The 25836-nt window shown below is 30.7% G+C and overlaps 2 protein-coding genes and 2 non-coding genes across 6 annotated transcripts; 2 read left to right on the top strand and 2 right to left on the bottom strand.

Moving 5' to 3' along the window:
* The first annotated feature begins 1258 nt into the window (after positions 1-1258).
* LOC118070910 (ATP-binding cassette sub-family A member 5-like) lies at positions 1259-23892 on the top strand. 3 transcript variants are annotated; one of them, XM_035089779.1, is made up of 13 exons: positions 1259-1358; positions 3926-4102; positions 5730-5907; positions 5998-6216; positions 10967-11086; positions 14697-14870; positions 15863-16044; positions 16184-18645; positions 19014-19281; positions 19370-19544; positions 19861-21207; positions 21359-21698; positions 21906-23892. In XM_035089779.1, exons 5-13 carry the CDS (start codon positions 10994-10996, stop codon positions 22007-22009), a joined length of 5145 nt encoding a protein of 1714 aa, XP_034945670.1. In that variant the 5' UTR covers positions 1259-1358; positions 3926-4102; positions 5730-5907; positions 5998-6216; positions 10967-10993; the 3' UTR covers positions 22010-23892. The 3 variants fall into 3 exon arrangements, with proteins under 3 accessions (XP_034945670.1, XP_034945671.1, XP_034945672.1); XM_035089780.1 differs by lacking the exons at positions 1259-1358; positions 3926-4102; positions 5730-5907; positions 5998-6216 and adding an exon at positions 6748-7311; XM_035089781.1 differs by lacking the exons at positions 1259-1358; positions 3926-4102; positions 5730-5907; positions 5998-6216 and adding an exon at positions 8113-8132.
* TRNAR-UCG (transfer RNA arginine (anticodon UCG)) lies at positions 1823-1895 on the top strand. Its single transcript has one exon. It is a non-coding gene; the product is annotated as a tRNA-Arg (tRNA).
* On the bottom strand, positions 2776-2869 carry TRNAY-GUA (transfer RNA tyrosine (anticodon GUA)). The gene is made up of 2 exons: positions 2833-2869; positions 2776-2811 (listed from the first exon to the last, which is right to left on the bottom strand). It is a non-coding gene; the product is annotated as a tRNA-Tyr (tRNA).
* Positions 13580-14800, bottom strand: LOC118070911 (tubulin polyglutamylase complex subunit 2). The gene is made up of 3 exons (XM_035089783.1): positions 14710-14800; positions 14242-14655; positions 13580-14179 (listed from the first exon to the last, which is right to left on the bottom strand). The coding sequence occupies exons 2-3, from the start codon at positions 14483-14485 to the stop codon at positions 13650-13652; spliced, it is 774 nt and encodes a 257-aa protein (XP_034945674.1). The 5' UTR covers positions 14486-14655; positions 14710-14800; the 3' UTR covers positions 13580-13649.
* Positions 23893-25836: the final 1944 nt, after the last annotated feature.

The following is a 25836-nucleotide window of genomic DNA, read 5'->3' as shown; positions in this document are numbered from 1 at the left end:
TCACGTGCGGATTGTCGACAGATGCGTATGCTCTCTTGCTGTGAGTCTTTAGTCAATCGTTTTTTTTTTTTACCAGACGCCTGAGTAAATATATCCATGTGAGTCACGATTATATACCTTGAGTAGGCGTGACACAGCTACTAAACTGTGATGTCGATTTGTGGAAAGTGAATTAATAAAACTATTCCACTTACGAAAACAATAATCCAGTTAATTTCAACCAATCAAGTACCAGTTTCAACCAGCAAAAAAAAGCCAATTTATTGAATAGACAGATGATCTTGACTTTATGTACAATGAAGCAATTATTGAGATATACCAGGGAGAGTCACAGCTGGCCAATTACTGCAAGTAAAGTTCTAAGGGTATTTTACAAATTTTACGAGCCATACTATCTTCTCATTTGCTGCAGAATTCCAAATGTTGAATTTATTCAGCTTTAACTTCAATAAAAGGTAATAAAAATATGAATTTATTTAATAATAGACCATTTAATGGATGTTTTTGTATTTTTATTTACAGATAGACAGTCAATTTTGTATATGGATAGTTGAACTGAAAAGTGAGATCTTTTTCAAATTACCCAACTCGCATTAGTCAGACAGGTCTCACCCAAGCAGGGGAACACAGGAGAATTGGTAGCCGGAAGTTTAATTATCCCCTAATGACCGAATGGCGATCGAATTGTGACCCTTTCTACTGTAAACACATGGTGTAACATGTATATATATATATATATATATACAAGGAAAGCCGGGATTCAAACGACACTATTACGCTACTATACCAAAGGTTGTTGTCAAGGGATACATTCACCCTTTGTCGATTAAATGAGAGTTAAGATCTTGGTAAAAGCCATAAGTTGCGGAAAACTAGAACTATCGATTATCTTTACTTTCAACGTCTTTCTGATCAAATTTATTCCGCAATTATTGGTAATAATGATTATAATTATTAGATTAATCTATTGAAATGAGATAAACAACTCATCAGTAAAATCAATAATTGACTGGTGATAATTTATTCATTTCAATTGTACTTCTAGGTTTGAATTAATTTGTAATTCAAACGAGGTATTTAATATAGCGTCAGGGGAATCGATGTAATTACGAGTATTTTTATTTCAGAAAATATTTCAATGGGTGTTTCATCGATTCCTGTAATACAGCTGTTTGGTGCTGGCATCTAGCAGAGGGTTGGTTCAGTTGATATATCAAGGATTGGTAATTTCCACAGTTCGACTGAGTTTGTTTACAAAGGAAATAGTAGCATGCCATGGTCATTGTCAATGTGCTAAATTACTCGAATATGCAGTTATTGGCAAAGTTTGTTCGCTGATTATTAGTCAAAATAATAAGGTAAGAGATTAATGATTATTGATGTCCAATTTACCAGTTTTGTATCAGAATTACCTCTACAATCCTAGTAGTTAATTATTGACATTAGTTGCGTGATGCATTAATTTATAATTTAATGAAACTTTGACATTAACTAGTTTTCATCATATATTTATAAATTTCAAGGTTTTAACATTTATTATTTATTTACCAAACACTCGTGGTTATTTATTTTAATGTTGAATTTTTTTATGTAATTATTTATCATAGAAAATAAATTGGTAATGACGACTCCTTCCTTATCGTAGAAACTTTAAAAATCAATTATTAGTAACTGATGTTTGTCGACAGTTAAAATATAATTTGAATTTAATCAAGAAATGAATTGGAGTACATTTTAGTAAATATTGTGTTTAAATTCTAGACATACTTCTTTCAATTGTCACGCAGATTTAAAACTAACGTTGCGATTTTTGTTATCATATGACCGTGTGGCCTAATGGATAAGGCGTCGGACTTCGGATCCGAAGATTGCAGGTTCGAGTCCTGTCACGGTCGAAATTCCTTTTTTTTCAATCATGTCTTAATCATTTCTTCAATCCTATCACACCCTTTTATTATAAACATGATAAATTATTTTTTTATCACAAGAAACCCATTTCATGATCAAGATTGAAGGTAGTTCTTGTCATACAAGATTTAATATTTTTCTTGATTGATGGATCCAAGCTTTTATTTAATTGAAAAATATGATAAACAATCTACACATGAAGAAAGTGTTACATGCAGCTTAAATATAAGTTTAAAAAATATCTAGTGCTTTATAGTCAATTTATTGTGCATTGGAAAGTAAGATATATTGATCAGATAGGTGGTTTATCAAGTATTTGAATAAAAAATGGCAAATTCTTGGAAAATTCAACCCTCCAATATATTTTTATTCGTGCAATTCAGTCCCCTGTCCAGACTATCAACTTCTTGAAGTATAATTGGTACATCCCCTCATGAAATCTTCACGCATATAGACAGGTTTTTGCATTGCGTGCACAGACTAAGATATTGTGTTAATGTATATGGAGGGTAAATTATACCAGTATTTTATCCTACAGTTACATGGACTTCACATCTATATATAAAGCAGATATACATGTTTAAATATGTCGTTCTATAGGGGTGGAGAAGGAAAAAGTAAGTCGATAATGCAGCTAGCAACAGCTTTAATTTACTCGAGACTAGACATTAGTTCCTACCGCAACACGCACGTGGTTCCCACATGCTCTTCCACATATGGAACTAACGGTTTAATATTAAATAAACCAAAACATTAGTCACATGCCAATTGAAATCCCCTTTCGGCGCCACACGCATATAAATTATTAAAAAAAAAAAACAGTCATCTTTTTTGTTGTTATAAAAATGATTTTCCAAAGCAAAAGATTCCTTCGAGCCGGAGTTGAACCAGCGACCTATGGATGTCTCCAATTATTCAAGCCAACTACAGTCCACCGCTCTACCAACTGAGCTATCGAAGGGTTGAGATGATGGACCGAAAAAAAATCTCATGAGTCTGAGTGACCCTGATAAAATATTTAATTTTAATTTTATTGCATAATTGAAATTTTTGATAAATTTATCAGTCAGTCTTGCTCAAATACTCCAATAACAGTACTTATCAATATTAATTCACTTGACACATTGAGAACCTCTGATACTGCGTCATAGCAAGCTGTTGGAGGTCTGCGGTAGGATTGGAGTAGTTTGGTCATTCGTTGAACGTCACATCAAACTGGCATCTTGATTTCCATCATAAGTTTCCAGTAGCTCCATTTTAAAAGCTCCACCCTACTCCAAAAACATTAGTTACATTTTTTATTTATCAAACTTCTCTACATTCAATAAACTTGGAAATTTTTTCTTCATTTATCATCATATATAACAATGTTAATAACAAGCAAGAGGTTGAAAAATATAGAATTAATTTTAATTAGAATAATTTACATTATGCATCATAATTTCTGATCAATTCATCATTTCCAATCTGAACTTGATATATAGTACGCCTCTAGAGGGATATTCTCTTGCACATGAGATTACTTTAAATCGAGGGAAGACGAGAGTGAATGTGATTAATTAACGTAAAGCAAGAGGGGAAATAAAAAAAAAATTGAGCATGGGACATTGTACTTCATTCTTTTGCTACATTGAAATTATTCAGTCTCTGGTGGGTATGTGCATTCCAATGTACATTGAACTATCGAGTTTTAGTTTCTATTGATACAGAACTGACAGCCGGGAAGCTTTCGGCATGCTAAATGACGCTCGATAATGCTCAGCCCATTGATGTTCAGCTCACTTCTCCCTTTTCATATATTTTCATTATTTTTACTTCACTATTCAATTCAATTTTCTTTTAGTCATGGTAAAAAAATATTAAATCAATAAAAAAAAACTATATTTTTTTTCAATAATAGCTATTAACTTGACTAAACGTTGACCTGATATTATCAGGAGGGTCACTTTTATCATTTCTATTCATGCAAAATGTACATTTGGGTTACTATCACTCATAAAATTTTATCTTTTTCTAGGACCTTTCTGGGTGTGGATGCTTGCCCATTTGGCCTCTGGGTTATAGACACACCCTGTTGGGAGCTTTTGATGACTATCAAATTCTCTGCATACTACTTGGCATTGGTTATCTAACCCAATTCATTATCTATCGATAGAAATTTTTGTTTTTTTTATGGATATGTCAAGGTTGAGAGGTGAGTCTTCTCTTCTAGAGACCTTGTTTTCGACATTTCATTATTTACTCTTATAAATTGTATACCATAAACTTTAAACTTCCTTCAAGTAGTCATAATATTTACATTATTTTTTAAATAATTTCATTGTCAATTCTTATGAAGCATCTACTCAAGGTTTATCTCATTTTTATGACGGAAGAAAGAAAAAATAAAATGTTAAACAGACTTTTTTATTAATATTAAAATTCAGTTTTTTAAATTTGTAAAAAAAATTGCAAACTAACCAGTAATATAACTTTAAAATTTTTATTTTTATGCTTTTTTAAACTCAATTATTATGATTAATTCTGATTTCCATTCACAAAAATTGAATAGGAATTAGCATAACAAAATCTTTCATTTCTCCCATGAATAAAAATGTGTTATTGCTTTGCAACCTCAAATGCTTCGTTGCACTTTTTTCTAATAATATCACTAGAATTCTCAAGAGTGGTATAGTAGCAATCTGGGCATTACTTTCCATTACAGTATTTTTTTTTTTTATATAGTGTGAAACTCTCAAGAGATTTAACGATGTTCTAACTTTTCATTTCCATTTACTTACAATAGATGAATGACAATTATTTTATCAGAAATATATCTATTAAGTGTCTTTTTATTTAGTGAGAAAGTAAATACTCAATGAATTTAGAATATCATACTACAATCTTGATGATACTTAGTAGTTCTTTCTTCGCAAACTAACTTAAAAGAAAAGCACTGAAGTATTATCGCTAAAATTACAACGCAAGAGTCATTAACTATGTTCTTGAAACACGTTTAAACATACTTTGCAATTTCCCTAGATTATTTCAGTCTGCTCGTTAATTTTAGAAGCACGACAATCTCACACATTTGCGACAATTTTGAGGCAATGGGAAGATTATTTATTGAGATGATCATATCAAACATTTAGTTGTTTGAATAGTGAACAATTATGTGTCATTTGTAAAAAAATAAATATCAAGAATATATCATCTAAATAAGCTTGATTTTGACGATCAATTAAATGTCAACCCTCTGATGTTTTTATTTCATCCCCAGTACGTCACGGAACTTCCCTACTATCGTTGTCTGATCTTTATAAATGACGTCATTCATTGTCAGTCTGCTTGCCACGTGCTTTTATCTATATACATATTGGGCATATACCTGTAACAATAAACCATGCATTATAATAAAATTGTGATACATCAACTTTTTATCTCCCACTCGTTTTTATTCTTGATAACTGGCATTTTCATATGAAAGGTATGCTGATGTAAATAAAAATGTACCATATCTCTGAAAAATCATCATCCTTCATGAACTCATAAAAAAATTCTAAAATACTGAACATAGTCATGAGTTAACAGAATTATCTTTGAATGAGAAACAGAATTTTTCTCTGAGTATAAATTGGTGTGGTGCCTGTACTGGTAGGATTTTATTGATTTATATTGATGCCAGAAGCATACAAAACTTTAAACATAATATTTTTCTTAATAAAATACAACTCGAAAAGTTTATTTAATTCAATAATATTTTTTTATGATCATGAAAGAATTTTTTAGCTTTAAAAAGGCCAACTATTTTCTCAATACACATAAAAATTTTATATTTGCAGTGATGTGGAGAGACTTGAAGCTGCTGAGATCTGTAAGTCTGCATAATTTTGCGACATAAACAGATTGAAACTCGTTAAAAGTCATGGAAGCATAGAGAAACGAACTTACAATGTCGCTTAATGCAGACATGTAAGCTGTTACACTTGACGTGACACACGTGATGAAAATTAGTACCAAGTAATGAATATCATATATCACAAATGCAATTACTTTGTCTTAACATAAAAATTTTTGTGCAGTATTTTAAAAATTTCAATATTTTTTCAGAAAATAATTACCAGCGATCCAAGGAATGAAATTTCTAGTTGAAAACAACTCAAATTTTGTGTTCAACGAATAAGTTAAATGAGGTGTGAGGAAGATCATCTTATCTTCAAGTTGCAGGAAAATCGGTGGCAATTGTGTATGAGATGAAATCCCATCATTTTGGAAGAAACAAGTTTCTCCCGAACAACTAATGACTTCAAAAACTGATGAAAGTTCAAGGTATATTGTTCTTTTATCATAATGGATCGACCTTCTTCAACAGTGAAAAGCATATAAATAGAAGCTTCTGGTATTTATTTATATCAATTATTCACTTCCTGTCTCATTTAGGGTAAAAAATTGGATATTAATAGTCAAGAATGGTTTAGTGAATGAGCTTAATTTATTCAAAAAGAGATTATAAAATTATACTACTTGTCAATAATTAAAAGGAAACTCCGTCAACAACACACTTATATTTGATAATCCTTGAATTTAATGACGTCTTATAGTAAGTTTCTGTGATAATTTCGTTCTTGTACTTTCTTCCTTTCCTTCATAGCTTTCTCATCAGCGTCTCATCCGTATAATGTCGCTACCTACGTAGGTACATGTCGTAGGTAAATTCTATATATAAATCGGTGACTAGAGCAGGGTGTATATTCTCTTCTTCATCACTCGTATAGATTCCCTCTCCGTCATTCTCCACGGTAGGACGACGACGCAGACGCGACAACGGAAACCCTCACTTGCTAGTAGTTCACAGTCTGGCGTCGCTGGTCGACGTAAGCGGAACGAGCCGCGAAAAACTAACGGGGGTGACCTCGTCCTCGACCCTCGTCGTTATTCTCATCAGTTATCACTCTGACTTTAACTTGACACCTGTTTTTACTTACCGCTGGTCGTCGTACTTCTCAAGATCTCCAAGAGCTTTGAAGGTGAATTGATCTATCAAGAGCAGGAAGTGATACCTTTTAGTGATTGGGTGTAGAATATTTCTCCAAGTTCTGCAGTACACCATTTCGTATCATGTTGATGTAAATACACTTAATCTTCTTGACCTGGTCCCATCAGAGTTTAAGTGAAGGCGCGCCGGAAGTAAATCTCAGTACAATTGAAACGACGATACGGGACATGGCGCCGTTTCCTGCAATTGTCCGACCAGTGCCGTACCGGGTGGCAGATTGTAGCACGTGAATAGCCCAATTCTTACCCTCAGGTTGTTCACTTGAATGAAAATGGATACTCAGGAAACTATTGAAAAGACTCTTAGCTCGTGAACAAGTGTTGGTTATTATTTCAAGTTGATCATCTATCTGGAATGTCTATGAAAATGTAAGTTTTCAACTATTCACATTCCAAAGATCAATGAAGAATTAGTTACTAAGATTACCATTAATAGTGGAACTATGTGGTTCAGATAAGTAGTGTATATCAATCTCATGTATCAGCAATACGTACCTAAATAATTTGGTGTCTGTCAAGTGAATGAAGCTTATAAAGTTCATTGCTCGAAGATTTTCTTCCTACATTCTGTGATCAGGTTCATATCACCTGCGGAAATATCTGCTCAGTCGGTCGGTCGGTCGGTTGCGTTACCGCGGTGAATTCCCCCGTTCTGTTGCACCCGGCCGCCGCCTGCAGGCCGTCGAAATCGATTTCGGAAGCCACCAAGAATGCGCTGGAAAAGAATTGGCTGCAATACCGATTTAATCTTTTTTTTACCAATCAGTTGTGTAGACTAAAATCAATCTAAAGCTCTATAAATGATCTGATCACCCAACAGATAAAATAAAATCCAGCTTACATCTTCTAGAAAGTCAGTTCCAAATAATGTATCATCTCCAAAATAATTCGTGTTTAATTAAAAACAAAGGAAAACATTTAATCAATGTAGCTGAAACTTGAACGGTTGCTGGTCATGATATCAGGCTTCATAATATCGTTTGATATCTCACGTGACATTAACTCGTAGCGACATAACATTTACAACGATGTTGCTATACAAAGTGTTAGCAGAAATATGTCTAATCACATCAACAGCATTTTCACTAACTAAAACCATTATCTTTATTATCTTTTATGTCCACAATCGGCCATTCTAGACGCTTACAAGATTGTAATTTATTTTCTAGAATCTCTCGAAAGGTTGAAAGGTCAGTAACAAGTTACGTAGATTCTCTTTCCATGGCTTAAAATCATATTGTGTGACGTAGGAAATTCTTCATGAGCTTTCACAGTGAACAGTAGTGAAAGCATTGCGTCTGCTAGACAGCTTGGCGTCAAGTGACAGTTATCGTTTCCTCTCTGATTAATAAACCTCAATATTTAATCAAATCTGAGTGGTGGAAAGATGGATTTTCGTTATTTCTCAATATGACATGAAAATCGATTTATTTGACAAGGGATTGTAAGCTTGGAAATATTTTTTTTAACATCTATATTATTTAAAATATTAAAGTGACAATTTATAATACCCTTAATCCGGAGTAATCTATTGTGATGATCAGAAAATTAACTTGGAAAATAAAAAAAAGAGCAAGCAGATCACGTGCAAAGCAAACTGGAGGTCATGAGGCAGGAGAACGTGACTAAGATGTGATCGAAAAATATAAGAGTATAAACTAAACTATTCAGGTACAATAGTTTGATGTGAAAGACCAAACTTGCACAGCATGGACAAACGGCAAAACGGCCGCCGAGTTATCGGGGTAAAAGCCGGGAAGAGGGTGAAAGAGGCAACATTGGACGCGCGCGAAAACGGGGGCGGAAAGAGGGTTGGCACCCCTCTACGGTCGATACTCGACTGGCACACGAGCCAAGTGTAACCTGTCTTTCATGCGGTTGAGAACCCTCTAAGTATCCCGATGTTCTTGCAATTGTATGCACAAAACGAATTAAAAAATATCTATTGTTATCATTTACTTTCAACTCAAGTCTCAGTGTCTTTATATTAACTTATTCAATTAAACTACTTTTTTTAATTATTAAAGGATTTCAAATTGATGTTTAAAACCTTTGATATAAATGGAGGAATAAAAAAAAAATTAATTAACATTAATCTTAAAAATAATTATGTACATTCTTATATTTAGTGTTGTTGACAAGGTTATTTTTCAGTCCTAATTGAATTAATGATACAAGTGAAAAAAGAAAAACTTTAGCTATTAACGGATTTCGATCAAAATGAACGATAAGAAAAAATATGTGAATGATTCATTCTATAATTTTTCTGTTCTCAAGCGTAAAACTCATATAATAAGAACATTATGTTCATGTAATTCATCATTCTTTTTTCATAATTCGGTGCTTTAGTTAAATAAGATGTATGAAAAATAATAGTAATAATAATATTACAATTCCTACTACCCTTGCTATATTATATCTAAACTTAATAACTAATATTTCTGGTCACGACAGTAGAGTAAATAAGCCAACAACTTATTAAAAAAAAATGTATCAGCAATGACTTGAATATTATTATTTCAACTAGATTTTAGAAGTAAGAAAATTATATAGGTCATCATGAACATTCTAAATACAATCGATTTGACAGCTTAATTATGAATGCTTAACAAACATTTACTAATTGCTCCAAACGTAAGAGCATTCTTCAATAAAACCCTGCAACTGTGGCATAAAATTTCGATGGATTAAATATAAGTCGAGGATGAAAAAAAAAATATTTATTTGAGTAAATGGATGAAAAGGAATTGATTTTTATGTTATATTTGACATTACTTTATGCGTATTGTTTGCTCAGAGCTTTATTTGTCTAGTAACTAAATGAATCTTTCAAGAGAAAGAACATTCAAATATACTAAGAGCGTGTGAACGACATTGATTGTAGTGTAGTTTTCAAGAGCCTGACGTGTCACAATGAGGGTCAAATCGTTACAGATTATCGATTTATAAACCTTTAATCAAAAATTTATAACAAAATAAAATATTTAATTTATAACAAATGTATATGAAAAAAGTTTCTTTATTATTTACACTTTTTTATCATTTATATTTGCATTTAAAAACTCATTCTATTCATGAAAATCTAGTTATGCAAACAATGGATATTACAAAACTATGATTGTTATATAACACACGAAATTCGAGATGTATTTTTATTGTATCAGTTTGAAGTAAGAATCAGCAAAAATAGATCTAGACTTTGTAAAACAAAGATACTTTAATTGTGCTAAGATAAGATAAAAGAATAACGAAATTTTCTCATTGATTAAAAAGAATTGCACGAGGATCTAAAACGACTAAATTATAAAATAAAAAAAAAAGCTAATAGTATATACTGCACTAACAACTTTATTCTCATTGTCGATAACTCAATAATGACCAAATTCAATTTCTCCCACGAGGTGATTACGTTCTCATCCTATTTCTTTGCAACTCGTTCTCAATTTTTTATCCTGTTTTAAATTGTAAATCAAATTAACTCGATAAAGGTATATGTCCATGGTTGATAGTAATAAAGGTATGCGAAGAATAGAAATATCGAATGAATCTTATGATTTTATAGACACACCAATAATTTATTAATAAATCATAACCGACATCGTTTTATATAAACGTAAAGTCAACGACAAATTAACAAGTGTATGCTTTCTCATATGTACGCTCGTGTTATTATTGCTGCTATTCGATTTATAATCTGGGAAATATACACGATTATATGAGGATATATGTTAGGTATAAAGACATTTATACAAATGACTTTTACATATGATGTGGCTTTTATATTAAATTTAAAGTGACCGAATTTATCTTTGGCATGTAGAGTCAAAAATGATTTTATTTCTGTATATATCATACTCCAAAATTACTCATGATATTTTTGTTTTATTTCACTAATGTTGCTGTTATTATTAGATATTTACAAATAATCATAAACAGTTAATTCATTTATAAAATAATTAAAAAAATCAATTTAATTTAAAACTATAAAAAAATATTCTAATATTTTATTTTTTATATTTTACAGTTACTGATATCAGAAAAGGATATAAAGATGGGGTCTTGTGGCGTGTACCTTTCTCAATTGCGAGCAATGCTCGTGAGGAATTTACTGCTCAAGAAACGCGAGAAAAGAAAGACAATAGTTGTAAGTAAATTTTTAATTTTAATATTATTTGCAACTCAATACACTTTATTTAATATAATCCTGTTCTTTTTATCTATTTTTTGCTCATTTTTTACTTCTCTACTCATCATAATTAATCGCTCATCAAATAAATGTTTTAAAAAAACTATCAAGTGTGAGAGGAATAACTTTGAATTAATTAAATTCCACGAGTACTTGTAATAATCAATAAAATTATACGTCACCACCTACAAGAATTTACGTAATTTGAAATAATAAAGAAGTTACCAAAAGAAGATCTGTATAACATGCATGTAAATATTTAAATTTGCATATTGAATGTGTCAATTATATTTCTACATACGTGATAAGAAAATTCAAGTGGTACAACACATAGGAAAAAATATCATTGTGCTTCTATAAAGTTGTTAAATTAATTATCAAGAGAGGATTCTCTTTATGCTATTCTTGATATGAATAATAATTCGATACAATTGAATATACTTTGTTACTCATGTCTTTGAAGCTACAACTTTCTATGAATTCTTGGATATTACATTTACTGTACGTAACAGAGGAACTAACGAGAATCCAAAACTGTGAAAGTGGCCAGAATACTCTGCCAAGCGGAACTGTGCGATGCCAATTTATTTGACATCCCCTTCGTCTTTGTTGCCAATTAGGCCAAGGGTCAAAACTCAAGCAAAGTTTAATAAAATAAAGTTTATCAATTAATATTTCTTTTCCATTACTTTCAATTTGTAGAAAATTACTCTGAATCAATCATCACATACTGCTGATAATTTTCAACTTTTCTTTTTTAAAAATCCAAGTTTCATTTCGTGAAATCCAGACAACATCCAGAAGCATTTGTCTTGATACTTGAAATAAGAATGTGAAAAACTGCTACATAGTTCATTTGAAGTGAGAATAGAATTACTTTTATGAACCCAAGTTTATATGTATTTAATTGAATTGTTTTTCAACTGATAGGACAAGTGAAGAACAATAAACTTTCTAATGAATTTTAATCAATTTAACATGGATGAATAAAAACTGAATATTGAAATTTAAAGTAAAAAAACATGAAAAAATTCTAGTTGGTATAACTCATGTATATTATTCATTTATCAAATTTGTTGACAGTTCAAGTAAATGTATGATTATACATAAACTTTTAATATCTTTGTATGATAAATGATAAATTACAATATAACTTAATGCAGTCATGAATAATAGTTTATAAAAAAATATTATTTTCATTTTTAAAACATTATTCACGTTATATTCATACACACATTTATGATATTTTTTATCATATTACAAAAACTATAATGTGAAATTTCAATTATCTTATATTACATTTTTGTAATGCTTCTGTAATATAAAACTATGCTTCATAAACTTTGAGAACATGTTAGCTTACCCAAGAAAGTTGTTTTTCTATGAATAGTATTTTCTTCTTGTTAATCGATTTAGTAATTATTCATTTAACTATCATAATCCATACCTTTATTTTAAGGAACAATTATGATAATAGGATGAGAATGATATTTTATGATAATCTTAAGCTTAAGATTTTTCAATAGAGATAGAAAAAAAGCAATTAATGTAATTACATTATTATATTTACTGATTGAATGCTTTTGTTGTTATAAATGTCGATAAAAGCATTTGTTATGGAAGTTAGATATTAAAAACTTAAAATTATAAGCGCTTTTATAAGACTTATATTAAACTGAAAAGCTTTATGACAGAAAATTTAACATGTTTGCACTGAAGTATTTATACAAAGGTATTAATTTAATCAATATGAATGAGATAAATGATATTTGAATATTTTATCAAGATTCTTTATGATAGAAACTGTCAAATAATAGAATGTTCGTTAATTCAATGTTTCCGTTAGTTAATTAAATTCTTCATCAATCAGTCCATACTAAACTTTGTAAAAATAAATGAAAAAAAGTTCAGTATGATAACTATACTTTACTGTAATAACTCATTTCTAGAAATGTGATCATAAAAAATATTCCCATCGATATTCTATCAGCAAGGGTTATCAATTACTGGGGAAAAAAGGAATAATTGAAAAAATAAGAAAAGATTATAAAAACATGGAATTTCAGATTATTTCTAAATGGATTTGAATGAAGCATTGTTACAAATAATAATCGGATTTCATTAAACCAAGAAGCACCAAAAAGTTGGAATTATTTCACTTTTAAGCTTTTTCACATTTTCTTAAAAATTAATATAAAATAAAAAATAGATAAAATAAAGTATGTAAAGTATCATAGAAAAGTTCAAATATTCTAAAAACTTTTCATAAAATTGAACCTGGACAAAAATTATCTCTGGATAAAATGGTCACAGGAAAGAGATTAAAAAGAAATGGCTTATCCTTCTCCTTTGAATTCTATTTTATTTAATCTCGAAGAAAAAATTGCATACATTTTTTGTATATTTTTTTACTGTAGAATATGGAGTTATACTCAAAATATAAGTCTTAGATTGAAAAATAAAAACATTTTATTAAACTTGATAAAATACTTTCTAAAGTCATACATAGTTGATTCTACATTTATTTCTTTCGTGAATTTCTCTGTTTACTATCACGGCTTTTAAAAATAATTGAATCAATGGTGTTATAAGGTACATCCTTCCACAGAGTGGTAGAGACAGTTTCAGGGGATTTGACAGCAGTGGGAAGTAAATGAGGGCCGACTAAGTAATAGGTTTGTTCAACCCAAGTAGGCAGATCAAGTCCAACTGCACAATGCTGCCAAAGCGGTAAACCCAGATGGACTAACATCATCCTAAAGTATTTAGTGAAGCTGTCTGATAAATGATACCATTTCCCTACATTATCTTCGTGAAAAAGCCAAATACTGGGTTCAGAATCTAAATCCGGTCTGATATTGTAAACCAACAGAACTTTAGATGTACCACATTGATCAATTTCAAAGAGCTTACAACGCGCACCTAATGAAGGAACATTAATATCATCATGAGACTTTGATTCTGCTTCTGCCTGCTGATCTTTATTTCCTACAAATTTCTTCAGCGCTGCGAATTCATTGATCATCATTTTACCAACAGGAAATTCTTCACCTAAAGATGAAAACTAAATTGTGCATCTTGATTCAGAGGAAAATTCAATTGAAGCCTTTTACCTGCTATGTCAAGACTCCAAGTAAGAGAAAAACCATCAATAGAAGTATAAAAATTTTTCACATCTTCAGGAAGCAAACAGCAATGTCTTTGTTCCCAGCTGGATATTGAACTTCTCTCACAAGGACTTCTTTTCTCCACTTTGACATTTTTTACACACGGACTATTTTCTAGCAATTTAACAACTCCAAGTGTTAGGTTTTCGTAAAACGAGTCCTCTGGCACTACATCAACAAAAAAGGACATAATATCCTCTTGTCATATACCTTTCCTGTTTGTTGATGCAAACTATCGCTAAACTTGTTTATTACATTCAGGATGGTCGTTCTATATACATTGTTTATTTTCATAGCAACGAGCCCTAGCATGAAACCTTCACTCTATCTCCAATTTCTCTCCAATCTTTCTAATGGAAACTATAATGTAATTTATGTTTAATTATTTGAATGTTTTACAGGAGATACTTTTACCTCTCTACATCTTGGGAACCCTCATCGTTCTAAAGATCTTGATTCCGAACCCAAACTATCCTGCCATGACAACTCAACAGCAAGATGGAGACATTTTCGAGTTCTTCAATGGCTACAAAAATAATACGATTGCTGTTGTTCCAAACTCCACTGAAACTATTGTAAGTTTTTCAATCAATAGAGCAGAAATTACTAATATCATTAATTCAATAAAGAGATTTTCTTTTAATAATAGACGTTTTTATTATTAACTTCACTGACTAAAACTTTCATATGATGAATTCTTTTAATTTACAATTTCATTTTAATTAAATTTAATAGTTATTTTAAAAAATTTATCATGGTTATAAAATTCAAGATAATATTCTATATTTGATCATAAATTTTTATTTCAGTATTCAAGAGAAAAATCATAAATATTTATAAACTTAATAACCTGAAACAAAATTAGTTGGAGAATTAAATTTTTTTAATGGAATTAACGTAACAGAGATTAAAAACAGTTTAATAAATTATGAAAACGTGGAAAATATTAAAAGCAAGGAGTGAACAATAAAGGGAAATTAACAAAAAAAACTGCAAAAAAATTCTCTGTAACTTTCATAAATATAGAGAACAAAAATTTAATCTACATAAATTATTACAAAAAACATTTTGATATTTTCGTATATTTCTAAAATATATTCAGGGAAGAGTAGAGAGATAATTTATCATCAAGAGTTGATATCAAAAATTTTTCTAGTCTGTAAGCAATATCGAAAATATCACGGATGCAGAATATTCTCAAGGTAGATGTGGTGAGGCCATAACTCAAGTGTTGTCTTGCAAAAGAGAAGACTCTGGGGATTTCTACAGAAAGCTTTGCAATCACCCTTCAACGAACAGAAAGTTGTGCCTCTTCTACATAGCTACCACTTTTTTCTCCTCCAAGTCTTACACTCTTACCCTTATTCTTGAACAACCAATGTTCAATGTTCGATCTATATAGTTGTATAGTTCTCATAATCAGCTTCTTTGAAAGTTGATATCAAATGTCGTCTTTTTTCTTTACTAAATTCTATAAAATGACAATATCTTTAAAGTTTCTTCATGTATTAAACCAGAGAGTTATAAGTTTGACCGATAATTAAAAAAAGTCTTCATTGTTCTGTAGAGTTTCCTAAGCGCCATGAATACTCTTTGGTTATCGATGTGGGAAGATCCTGGTAAGCTGCCTTTAAACTTCATGGTCTTCGAAACGACAGCTGATCTCCAAGCTGCCTATTGGCGTGATCCACGCAGCGTACCTCTAGCTGTTATCTTCGAGAATCCTCATCCCATAACTCAAAATCTCTTGTAAGTATATAACCCTTTACTCCAAGGACATGATAGACCCATTTGTTATAAACTTATTAAATCTACAGGATATCGATGCTTTTATTGTGATAGTAAATAAACTGTCAATATTTACAAGGCTTTTTTTTTCACTTTTTAGGTACGAAATACGAACAAACCCGTCATACTCAGCACCACCATCTCCAAAAGAATTTTATTCTTCTCCTGTGACATGTAGAAAGGACACTAGTCATTGGATGGGAGGAGTTTTGTCGATAGAAACAGGAGGATCTTGTCCTGTGAACAATTATTTTTACTCTGGTTTTATGGCTCTTCAAATGATTATGGATACGACAAAAATTCGACTAGATAGTGGTAACAATCAAGTCACAATTCCAGATGTCAAACTACAAATGTTTCCCAAAGAAGCTTATACAGCCAATTGGATGCTTGCGTTCAGAGTCGTGATACCACTTTATATGATTATTGCTCTCTCGCAGTTTGTTACGTCTCTCTTGATACTCATTGTCGGAGAAAAAGAGAATAAAATCAAAGAAGGAATGAAGATAATGGGGCTGAAAGATTCAGTTTTTTGGATGTCTTGGTTTATTATTTATGGTGTATTTGTATTATTACTCTCCGCAGTTGCTGTGATTCTATTATTTACACTACAAATGTTCCAACATACTCACTTTTTACCCATTTTCCTGCTTGTCGTCCTTTATAGTTTTTCCGTTATTATGTTTGCTTTCATGATTACTCCTTTCTTTGATAAATCACGCACTGCTGGAGTATTGGGTAATTTTGCAATTACTATTTTAAGTTTAATGTACTTTATTCAAGTATTTGTTGATGACTCCAGTTCCATATCATTCTGGGTCGTATCTCTATCAAGTCCGACTTGCGCTGCATTAGCAATGGATAAAGCATTAGTATTGGATCTTCAAGGAGAAGGAGTAAATTTTGACAATTTGTGGGCAGGACCAGGTATACCATTTGGAGGAAGTTTAATAATGCTAACATTGGATATATTTGTTTACGGCTTGTTAGCTTATTATCTTGACTCCATCATACCGAGTGAGTATGGAGTCAAAAGACCTCCATGGTTTTGTTTTACGCCGGGATTTTGGTGCAAGAAAAAAGTTCAAAGGATGCCATCATCAAACGGAGAATCAAATTCTTTTATTCCTGAAGAAGAAGCAAATCGTGATGTGGAGCCAGTAGTACGGGAAATGAAAGGTCGAGAAGCAATCAGAATAGTGGATCTATATAAATCTTATCAGAAGTGTCGAAAGCCAGAGGTTAAAGCTGTGAATGGAATTAACTTGACGATTTATGAGGGACAAATCACAGCTATTCTAGGTCACAATGGTGCTGGTAAAACAACTGTATTTAACATTTTAACTGGATTGACAACACCAACAGCTGGAACTGCTTTAATTTTCGGATATGATGTACGAGATTCCAATGACATGCAAATGATAAGAAGTATGACAGGAGTTTGTCCTCAGCATGATATTCTTTTTGATTTGCTCACTCCTCGTGAACATTTAGAATTTTTTGCTGCCGTCAGAGGGATTTCGCGATCAATGATTGAGATGGAAGTAAAAAAGACTTTGAAAGACATTGATTTAACTGAGAGAGCTGACACGTTTGCAAAATATCTAAGTGGTGGCCAAAAAAGGAAACTATCAGTGGGAATTGCTATTATTGGAGATCCAAAGATTATCATCTTAGATGAACCTACAGCAGGAGTTGATCCTTATTCAAGACGGCAAATGTGGTCCTTTCTTCAGTCTAGAAGACATGGAAAAGTCATATTACTTACAACTCATTTCATGGATGAAGCTGATATTTTGGCCGACCGTAAGGCAGTTATCAGTAAAGGCAAACTACGTTGTTGTGGAAGTTCTTTATTTTTGAAGAATAAATTTGGAATTGGATATCATTTAACTTTAGTACTTGAAGGCAGCAGTAGAGTTCATGCAATTACTCGATTAGTAACGAGTCATGTTGCCAAAGCAGAAAAAGCTCGTCGACATGGCAGAGAATTGAGTTTCATTTTGCCTCATAATTCAGTAGAAAATTTTGCACCTCTGTTTTATGCTATTGAACAAGAAATTAAAACTCGAAATGCTCGATTAGGTATTAGTAGTTATGGAGTGTCAATGACGACTTTGGAAGAAGTATTTTTACACTTGGAAAAAGACGAAGAAACCGAGTGCACAATGGACAATCTTTCGAAAAAGATGGTGAGAAATCGTGCACTCAGTAGATCGTTATCCCTACAATCAAAAAGTACGTCTTACCAAAGTCTTCAAAACGAAGGTGCTACGGTCCAAGGTGATGGACAAGTTAAAAATTCAAGTGAATTACCTGACGGTGTTCACAATGATAAGAATCCTGCGATTCGCGGCCTTGGTTTGGACCCTATCAAGATACGGCCTAACTTTTTTCAAACTCTTTATGCAATGCTGAGACTACGTGTTCTTAGACTTTTCAGAAATCTTCAATTACTTTATTTTACTATTGTCGCACCACTTGCGTTCGTTGTTCTTGGATTATATTTGAATAGTATTCAGGTTGTCAGCATAAAAATGGATTCATTAGAACTCAATAGCAGTAAGTTTTTATTATTCAACTTAAATTTATCTTTCGGTCTAAAAACTGAAAAATTATACTAAACTAATTGATGGAAATTTTTTTTCGCGAGAAATGATTATGAAAATTTATTTATAAAGTTTTTATTTTATCTGATTTTTATTATTGCATTTCTGTAAGTTTTTCTATCCTCGATAAATGAAGCGAAAGGTGTAGCTTTTCATGCATGCAAATCAGAAGATAATTATTTTAAATAATTTTATAAAAAATTGATTAATGAAGTGCTTCATCTATCATGATTAATTATATTCAAATTTAGCTAAATTATTTCCCTTGAAAAAAATATTCACAACTAATTAATTATAAAAATTTTTATCGTATTTTTACAGGTACTTATAAAGAAAATACGAAATTTCTCTATACAAATTCATCAGATTATGACATATCTCCACTGATAAGTGAAATTAAACGTGATGTAAAAGTATTAGAAGAATATGATGGAAATTTTACAGACTTGTTATCAATTGCTCCTCATATGGGTGTTATTAATATAAGAGACTTTAAAAAACAGAAGGTTACGTTAACATTAACTTACAATGATACGATGCAACATTCTTTACCTATTTTCATGAATATATTATCAAATGCTCACTACAGGTAATATAAGTTTTTAATAATTAATGATATATTTTATAACATAATCAAAATTGGTAATAAATTTTTATAATGATTGGATAAATTCCAGAATTTTATCTGGCAAAGAAAATCCTCCACCGATCAAAGTGAAAACTCATCCGTTCCAGCAAACTTCTCAACCGCAAGAATTTAACATTGGAATCGCGAGTTCTGGATTATTTATTGGGATGGATTTCGTTCTGGTTCCAATTATTCTTGTTGTTGATATGGTTTACGATCGTGAAGTAAGTTTAAATAATTCAATTTATTGAATTCATTGATAAACATGTTGAATGCCAAATTATATTTTATTTCGAATGAATATTTAATTTATAGTTTATTAATATGGTAATTATACATCACTGGATAATTATGTGAAATATATTTAAAAAAACTTATTTTCCATAGTAATATTTTTACAAATAGTAGTAATTATTTTCATTTCATTAGTCTAAACGGAAGGCCTATCACTCATAATCAGAAGTTGTTGTGGCATTCAATGTGTTGTATAATAAAAAATGACAGTAATGACTGACTATATGTATTGATTTTTCCATTTAGATAAAAACAAAAAACCAGCTACGAGTTAATGGATTATCATTCTTCATATATTTCCTGACGTATTTCATTGTCTTGACTGTCTTGATGATCATTATTTGTCTTTGTATACTTGGAATAATTTTCGCCTTTGATGTACCATCATTAAGAGAGCCTCCAGCATTGATAACACTGAGTGGTTTATTGATGCTCTATTGCCCACCATCGATTCTATTTTCCACCTGTCTTAGTTACATTTTTGACAAGATGGACTCTGCTCAAAGTTTCTTGCCCAATATTGTAACATTTGTTGGACTTATTCCATTTTGTTTAGTAATGACACTTGACATGTTAGACGTTGGAGGTGCTGCAGCTTTTGCACTCCATGTCGTATTTTCTTTGTTAAACACAATGTATTTGCCATATGCAGCAGTATATTATGTCGATCGTGTGCATCTTATGTGCTCTATAAATGCAGCATGTCACCATTTAACAATGTCTGACTATTTAACTACAGAGATACTCGTTATGGCACTAGGAGTATTGATTCACTGTCCACTTTGGCTCTTCGTACTTGTGATTATAGACGTTAAAAAAAGTGGCGGAAAAGTCAGTGATCTCTTCAAAAAATTCTACCCTCGTAGAGATGCAATTAGTGAAGAAATACTAGAGAATCCTGACATTGGGGAGCACGAAGATGCTGACGTGAAAAATGAACGTCAAAGAGTCTTTAATTACGTCAATTCATCTTCAGTTCAAGAACCTCCAGTAGTTTTACTTCAGAATCTGAGAAAAGAATACAGACAACGAAAGACAGGTTCCTGTAGTTGTTGCTCAAAACGTGAAGATGAGGTGCCTAAACCACCAAGAAAAGTTTCTGTTAGAAATTTATCTCTTGCGGTTGAACCAGGTGAAGTGTTCGGACTTCTAGGCCATAATGGAGCAGGCAAGACTACTACAATGAAGATAATAATTGCTGAAGAAGCAGCAACAAGAGGAAGAGTCCAAATTGGTGGTCTCAACATTAACTCTCACACGACAGAAGCTTTTCGGCAAATGGGTTATTGCCCTCAACATGATGCATTATGGAAAAATATTACAGTTCGTGAACATCTTGAGTGTTATGCAGCTATTCGCGGTGTTCCTTGGAGTGATATCAACAGAATTGTTGATCTTTATTTATCAGGATTACAAATCCACGAACATGCAGACAAGCAAACTCAAGAATGCTCAGGGGGTACTAGAAGGAAGCTTAGTTTTGCTATGGCTATGGTGGGAGGCCCTAAAGTCGTTTTAATGGATGAACCAAGCACAGGAATGGATCCTAGATCTAAGAGATTCCTTTGGGACACTATTCTTGCTAGTTTTCAGGTAAAAAATTTTTTATCTTTACATTCTTATTTTCTAAATTCAAACTTATGTAAACTAGGTAGCATAATGTATGAAACATGTACAATGTAACTGTTATTTAAATTATTCTGTTTATCTTATTCAATGTAATAACAAAAGATCTTTTGTATAGGGTGGTAGGGGTGCTATTTTGACCACTCATTCAATGGAAGAAGCTGATGCACTTTGTTCAAGAGTTGGTATTATGGTAAAAGGCGAACTTAGATGCATCGGTTCAACTCAACACCTGAAGAATCTTTATGGTGCAGGATATACGTTAGAGATGAAACTTCTCGGTGGTGATTGTACTCCAACAGCACCGTCTGGAGATCGGAATAGTGCTCTTAAAGAATTTGTTGCTGGGCTATTCCCTGACGCAACTATTGAGGAGAGCTTTGCTGATAGACTGGTTTTCGCAGTGCCTCAGCATGCTGTTCATTCTCTTGCTGAATGTTTTATGCAGTTAGAAAAAGGTTGTTTATTATTATATTCAAAATCTATTTTTAAATTTCTCTATCTAAAAATAAATAGATCTACTAATACTCATCATAGTTCAAAGTAGTAATTTATTATTGTAAATGTCAATACTAGTTCTTATTTGTTTGTCAATTCCTGCGTAATAATCTACTCACACTTGTACTATGAAGGTATTTTTAATCATCGATTATTTCATTTTTCAGCTAAGTTGGAGCTGGATATTGAAGAATATAGTTTTAGTCAAACAACATTGGAGCAAGTGTTCTTGAAATTTTCTCACTATGATGAAATGAACGGTGGCGAATGACAATCTAAAGTTTTAAATTAAGATATTATTAAACAATAAAAGTGAAGAGTGATAAAAGTCCATTCCATATAAAAAAAAAAAAAATAATGGTAAAGTCCAAGTGAATGTAAGTAATATCTTTGGATTTGGACCGGTGAAGTTGAACGAAAAGTGGCCTCTACGTGTCTTCAAAGTTATGAACAGTAAGAAATGAGAGTTAGGGACCATGGAGGAAGTGTGTTCTATAATTAATAAAGTATTCAATTATAAATTCCCGCTGCATTAGGGTTCTGGATATAAGTTTTCAACACCAAAGGGAAACCAAAATATATATAATCATTTGTAGAAGACTCCAGATGGTGTATGAACTTTTTTCAGGACACAATGCATCACTCAGCCATAAAACATTCCAAGTATATTTGCTGATGTGCTCTTCAAAAATATTAAAATTTTTTGAGGACAAAATAGTCACAAGGTACATTGTTTAATAAAGTGACTGAGTGTTCTCCCTCTCCTTTCTTTTTATAATAAATAACAATAATCATAGCTGGTGATTTCGTATGTCCTGGTGTACATGTTGTCTGTGCGATATCAATTAATATCATTCTGTATATAACAGAAAAGATTTGTGCAATGTTAATTAAATCTTGAAAATTATGCTCGAAGATAATCTTAAATCTGTGCAAGCTCATTAACAATTCAATTAACTTTTGTCTGAACAATTAATGATACAATTTTTCTGTATGTTGTTGACCTCTTGCGACTGCTAAAGATAATCAAGATGGTCAGAATTTTAAATGAAAAACAAGTTTTTTATTGATATCTTGTATATTATATCTTAACAAAACGTAGTAGAATATCAATTGTTTTTTTATTAAAATATTTTTGTTCATTAGATTGGGCCCAGAATTTAAAAACTCTCGGCATATACTAAGTATATTATCATTGAATGTAAAATGAATGAATCAGAAAATTTTATTTCACTTGTACAAAGTAGCACATAGTAAAAATAATAATAAAATGCAATAGTAAACTTTTTAAATCTCGCTTTATATCGGTAATAAATCTTCACGTTTGAAGATGATATTGTTTGCAATATATGTATATGGCTATATACATATATAATATTAGATTAATGACGATTTTATATCTTAAAATCGATTATTAGAATTGAATGAAAATCAATTGGACTAAAAGTATTAATGCATCTCGTTTCATCGTTAAGATAAATAAGTATAGGAAAAATAATAATAATGAAATGAAACGTGATATCATGCTCAGATTAGGATGCATCTTTAAAAGCATTGGATTGTAAATAATTGTCGAAATGGCATCCATTAGAATTTAGTGAGAGAAAGAATGTGTGAATTAATTAAGAAAAAAAAGTAAAATGAGGAAAAAAATTATCTTCTACGTAAATGCGAGAAATATATAAATATATAAAAAGTTTTCCTTACAAAAATTTAAAAATCGGCGCTCGAAGTCTTGGACATGAGCGGTGATATCGAAACTGGAGGACTGATTGAAACATTTTTTGTAGTTCAAAAAATTTAGGTAGTTCAATTAAAAATAAAAAAAAAATAAAAATGAAAATAAATGCAACAAAATTTTCACATAATGGGATTAATGAAATGTTTTTGTAAATACAATGTTGCTAATAAAAAAAAAACTAATTCATATGTTATAAATAAAAAAAAAAATATGAATTACTTGAGTATTGAATTAAAAAAATTAATTGAAAGAAAATTTCTTAGACACACCGAAGGGTTGTACGTATCTGCATTTGATATAGATAAAAGTGCGTGCACATGTGAATGATGGTCTCTCTCTAGTTGATAATTTAATTATACAATTTAGTCAATTATAAATTTAAAAAAGACGATTAATTATGAAAGAATAAAAAATACAGAAAGTCAAATGCAGACAACAATATTATGTTTTATCACGTCTTTATAGTCATTTTTCAAAGTGATTTTAATAACTTCTTGTATGAAGTTCCTCGTTAATTATTATTAATAGTAAATTATAGATAATCTCGTCATTTATGAATAATAAATAATTAGTAAATTATTATTATTTTACTATGTATGACAAGTATTTAAATATTTTTAAAGAAGGAATTGTATTGATTTATATAACTTTAAAAATGAACAAATATGAACAAACTTAGTCCGATTTACAGATTATCAACGAATTATGTCTTATTTAAATTATAATTTATTAATTATATACTTTAATACACCTATATTTTGTCATTCTTCATATTGAACACACATGTATACGCGCGTAAGCGCTCAGAACTGTGTATAATGTAATACACAAATGTAACACAGTTTTTAATAATTTAAAGACACAGTTTTTAATACACAAATAATAAAAATAAATAAAATGAAAAAAGACAAACAGATCAAGATTGCGACGCGTATTCGCTGTGTAATGATATTGAAAATGAATGTATTCAATTGTTTTATGAAAAGCTTTTTCACTAATAAAAATTAGTTAAACAGTATACATTTTTAATGAATAAATTATACAGCAATTGACACTTATTTTTCCATTTTCAGTAATTAAATTTACATTTTCAATTTCAATAGCTGTATTATCTATTCTATTCATTCTATTATAATATCCATTAGTTTTATAATATCAATTATTAATATTATAATGTAATCATAATTAAATAACTCTTTATATAACTATCAATGATAACTAGAATATAAATTTTACTTATTACTTTTTCAGCAAGTTTAAAAAGTGATGATAAATATTTAATATTATCTCATTAGTTCTTTTCCAAGAAAATGAATCATCATTAATAATTCTACTTATAATAGTTTTCAAAATTTGAATTGTGTGATAATCATAGTTAAAAGATCATTCAAATTATTAGATCTGAATTTTAAAGCAAACACGTTATTGACCCACGGACTTTAAACATTATTTCATCAACTTCTTTTGGATATGCATCGTTGAAAATACATATTTAGAAGAAAAAGCTTGATTCATTCGTGTTAATGACTTAACCAGTCGTACAAAGTCAATTGACCTGCTAACGTCCGAATGCCCAATTAACTGTTTACGATTTTAAATTTATCAATCACATGGGTAACAGCATAGGCTCCACGTGATAGGAACAGTTCAAGCTATTCTATATTTGCGAGTATGTGGAAACTATGTTTATTATCATTATGAAATGGGTATAATGTCAATTGTAATAAATTATCAAGTTTAAATTAACATTTATGCGATTAACAGAATTTTTTTATTTACCAGACATTAGAGAATTTCAAACTGTAGAAATATTCATGATCATAATATTCACAAAGCAAAGTTCATACTTTGTATTGGATGGAAAGTTTTCAACCATGCAAAGAATGTTGCGTCGTAATTTTTATCCCTGCCATGTGAACCTGTAGCATGTGGTACTCTAATGATTATCAGTCTATGTAATACAGTCATCACGTGTACGTGCAGAGATTACTTAAAAAGAGATCATCTTTTTCAAATCCTTGAGCAATATACAAAATAGATATACCAATAGTATAGCGACTCGACGATAAAATTACCTGATGTAACAAATTTATATAAATATGCAGAAAAATTCATATTTTTTGTAATTTTTTTCAAGAAAACTAGATTTTATGATATAAACTTCTGAAAATCAACATCAGGAACTTTGCAAAGCAATTGAGATTATTATTGCATATAAAATATTTTTCCACGAAAACATTTATAACTATGGAAACAAATTTAAAAACATATTCATCAATTTGTTACTATAATTCTTTACGTCAATTAGTATTTTCTTTCATTGTAAAAAATTATCATGAACTTATATAATATGCAAA

Source organism: Chelonus insularis, unplaced genomic scaffold (genome assembly GCF_013357705.1).
Source record: "Chelonus insularis isolate UGA/USDA-ARS -01 unplaced genomic scaffold, ASM1335770v1 contig_70_pilon, whole genome shotgun sequence".
NCBI lineage: Eukaryota > Metazoa > Arthropoda > Insecta > Hymenoptera > Braconidae > Chelonus > Chelonus insularis.
Note: the sequence above shows the minus strand (reverse complement) of the source record. Positions and strands in the feature narration are given on the sequence as shown.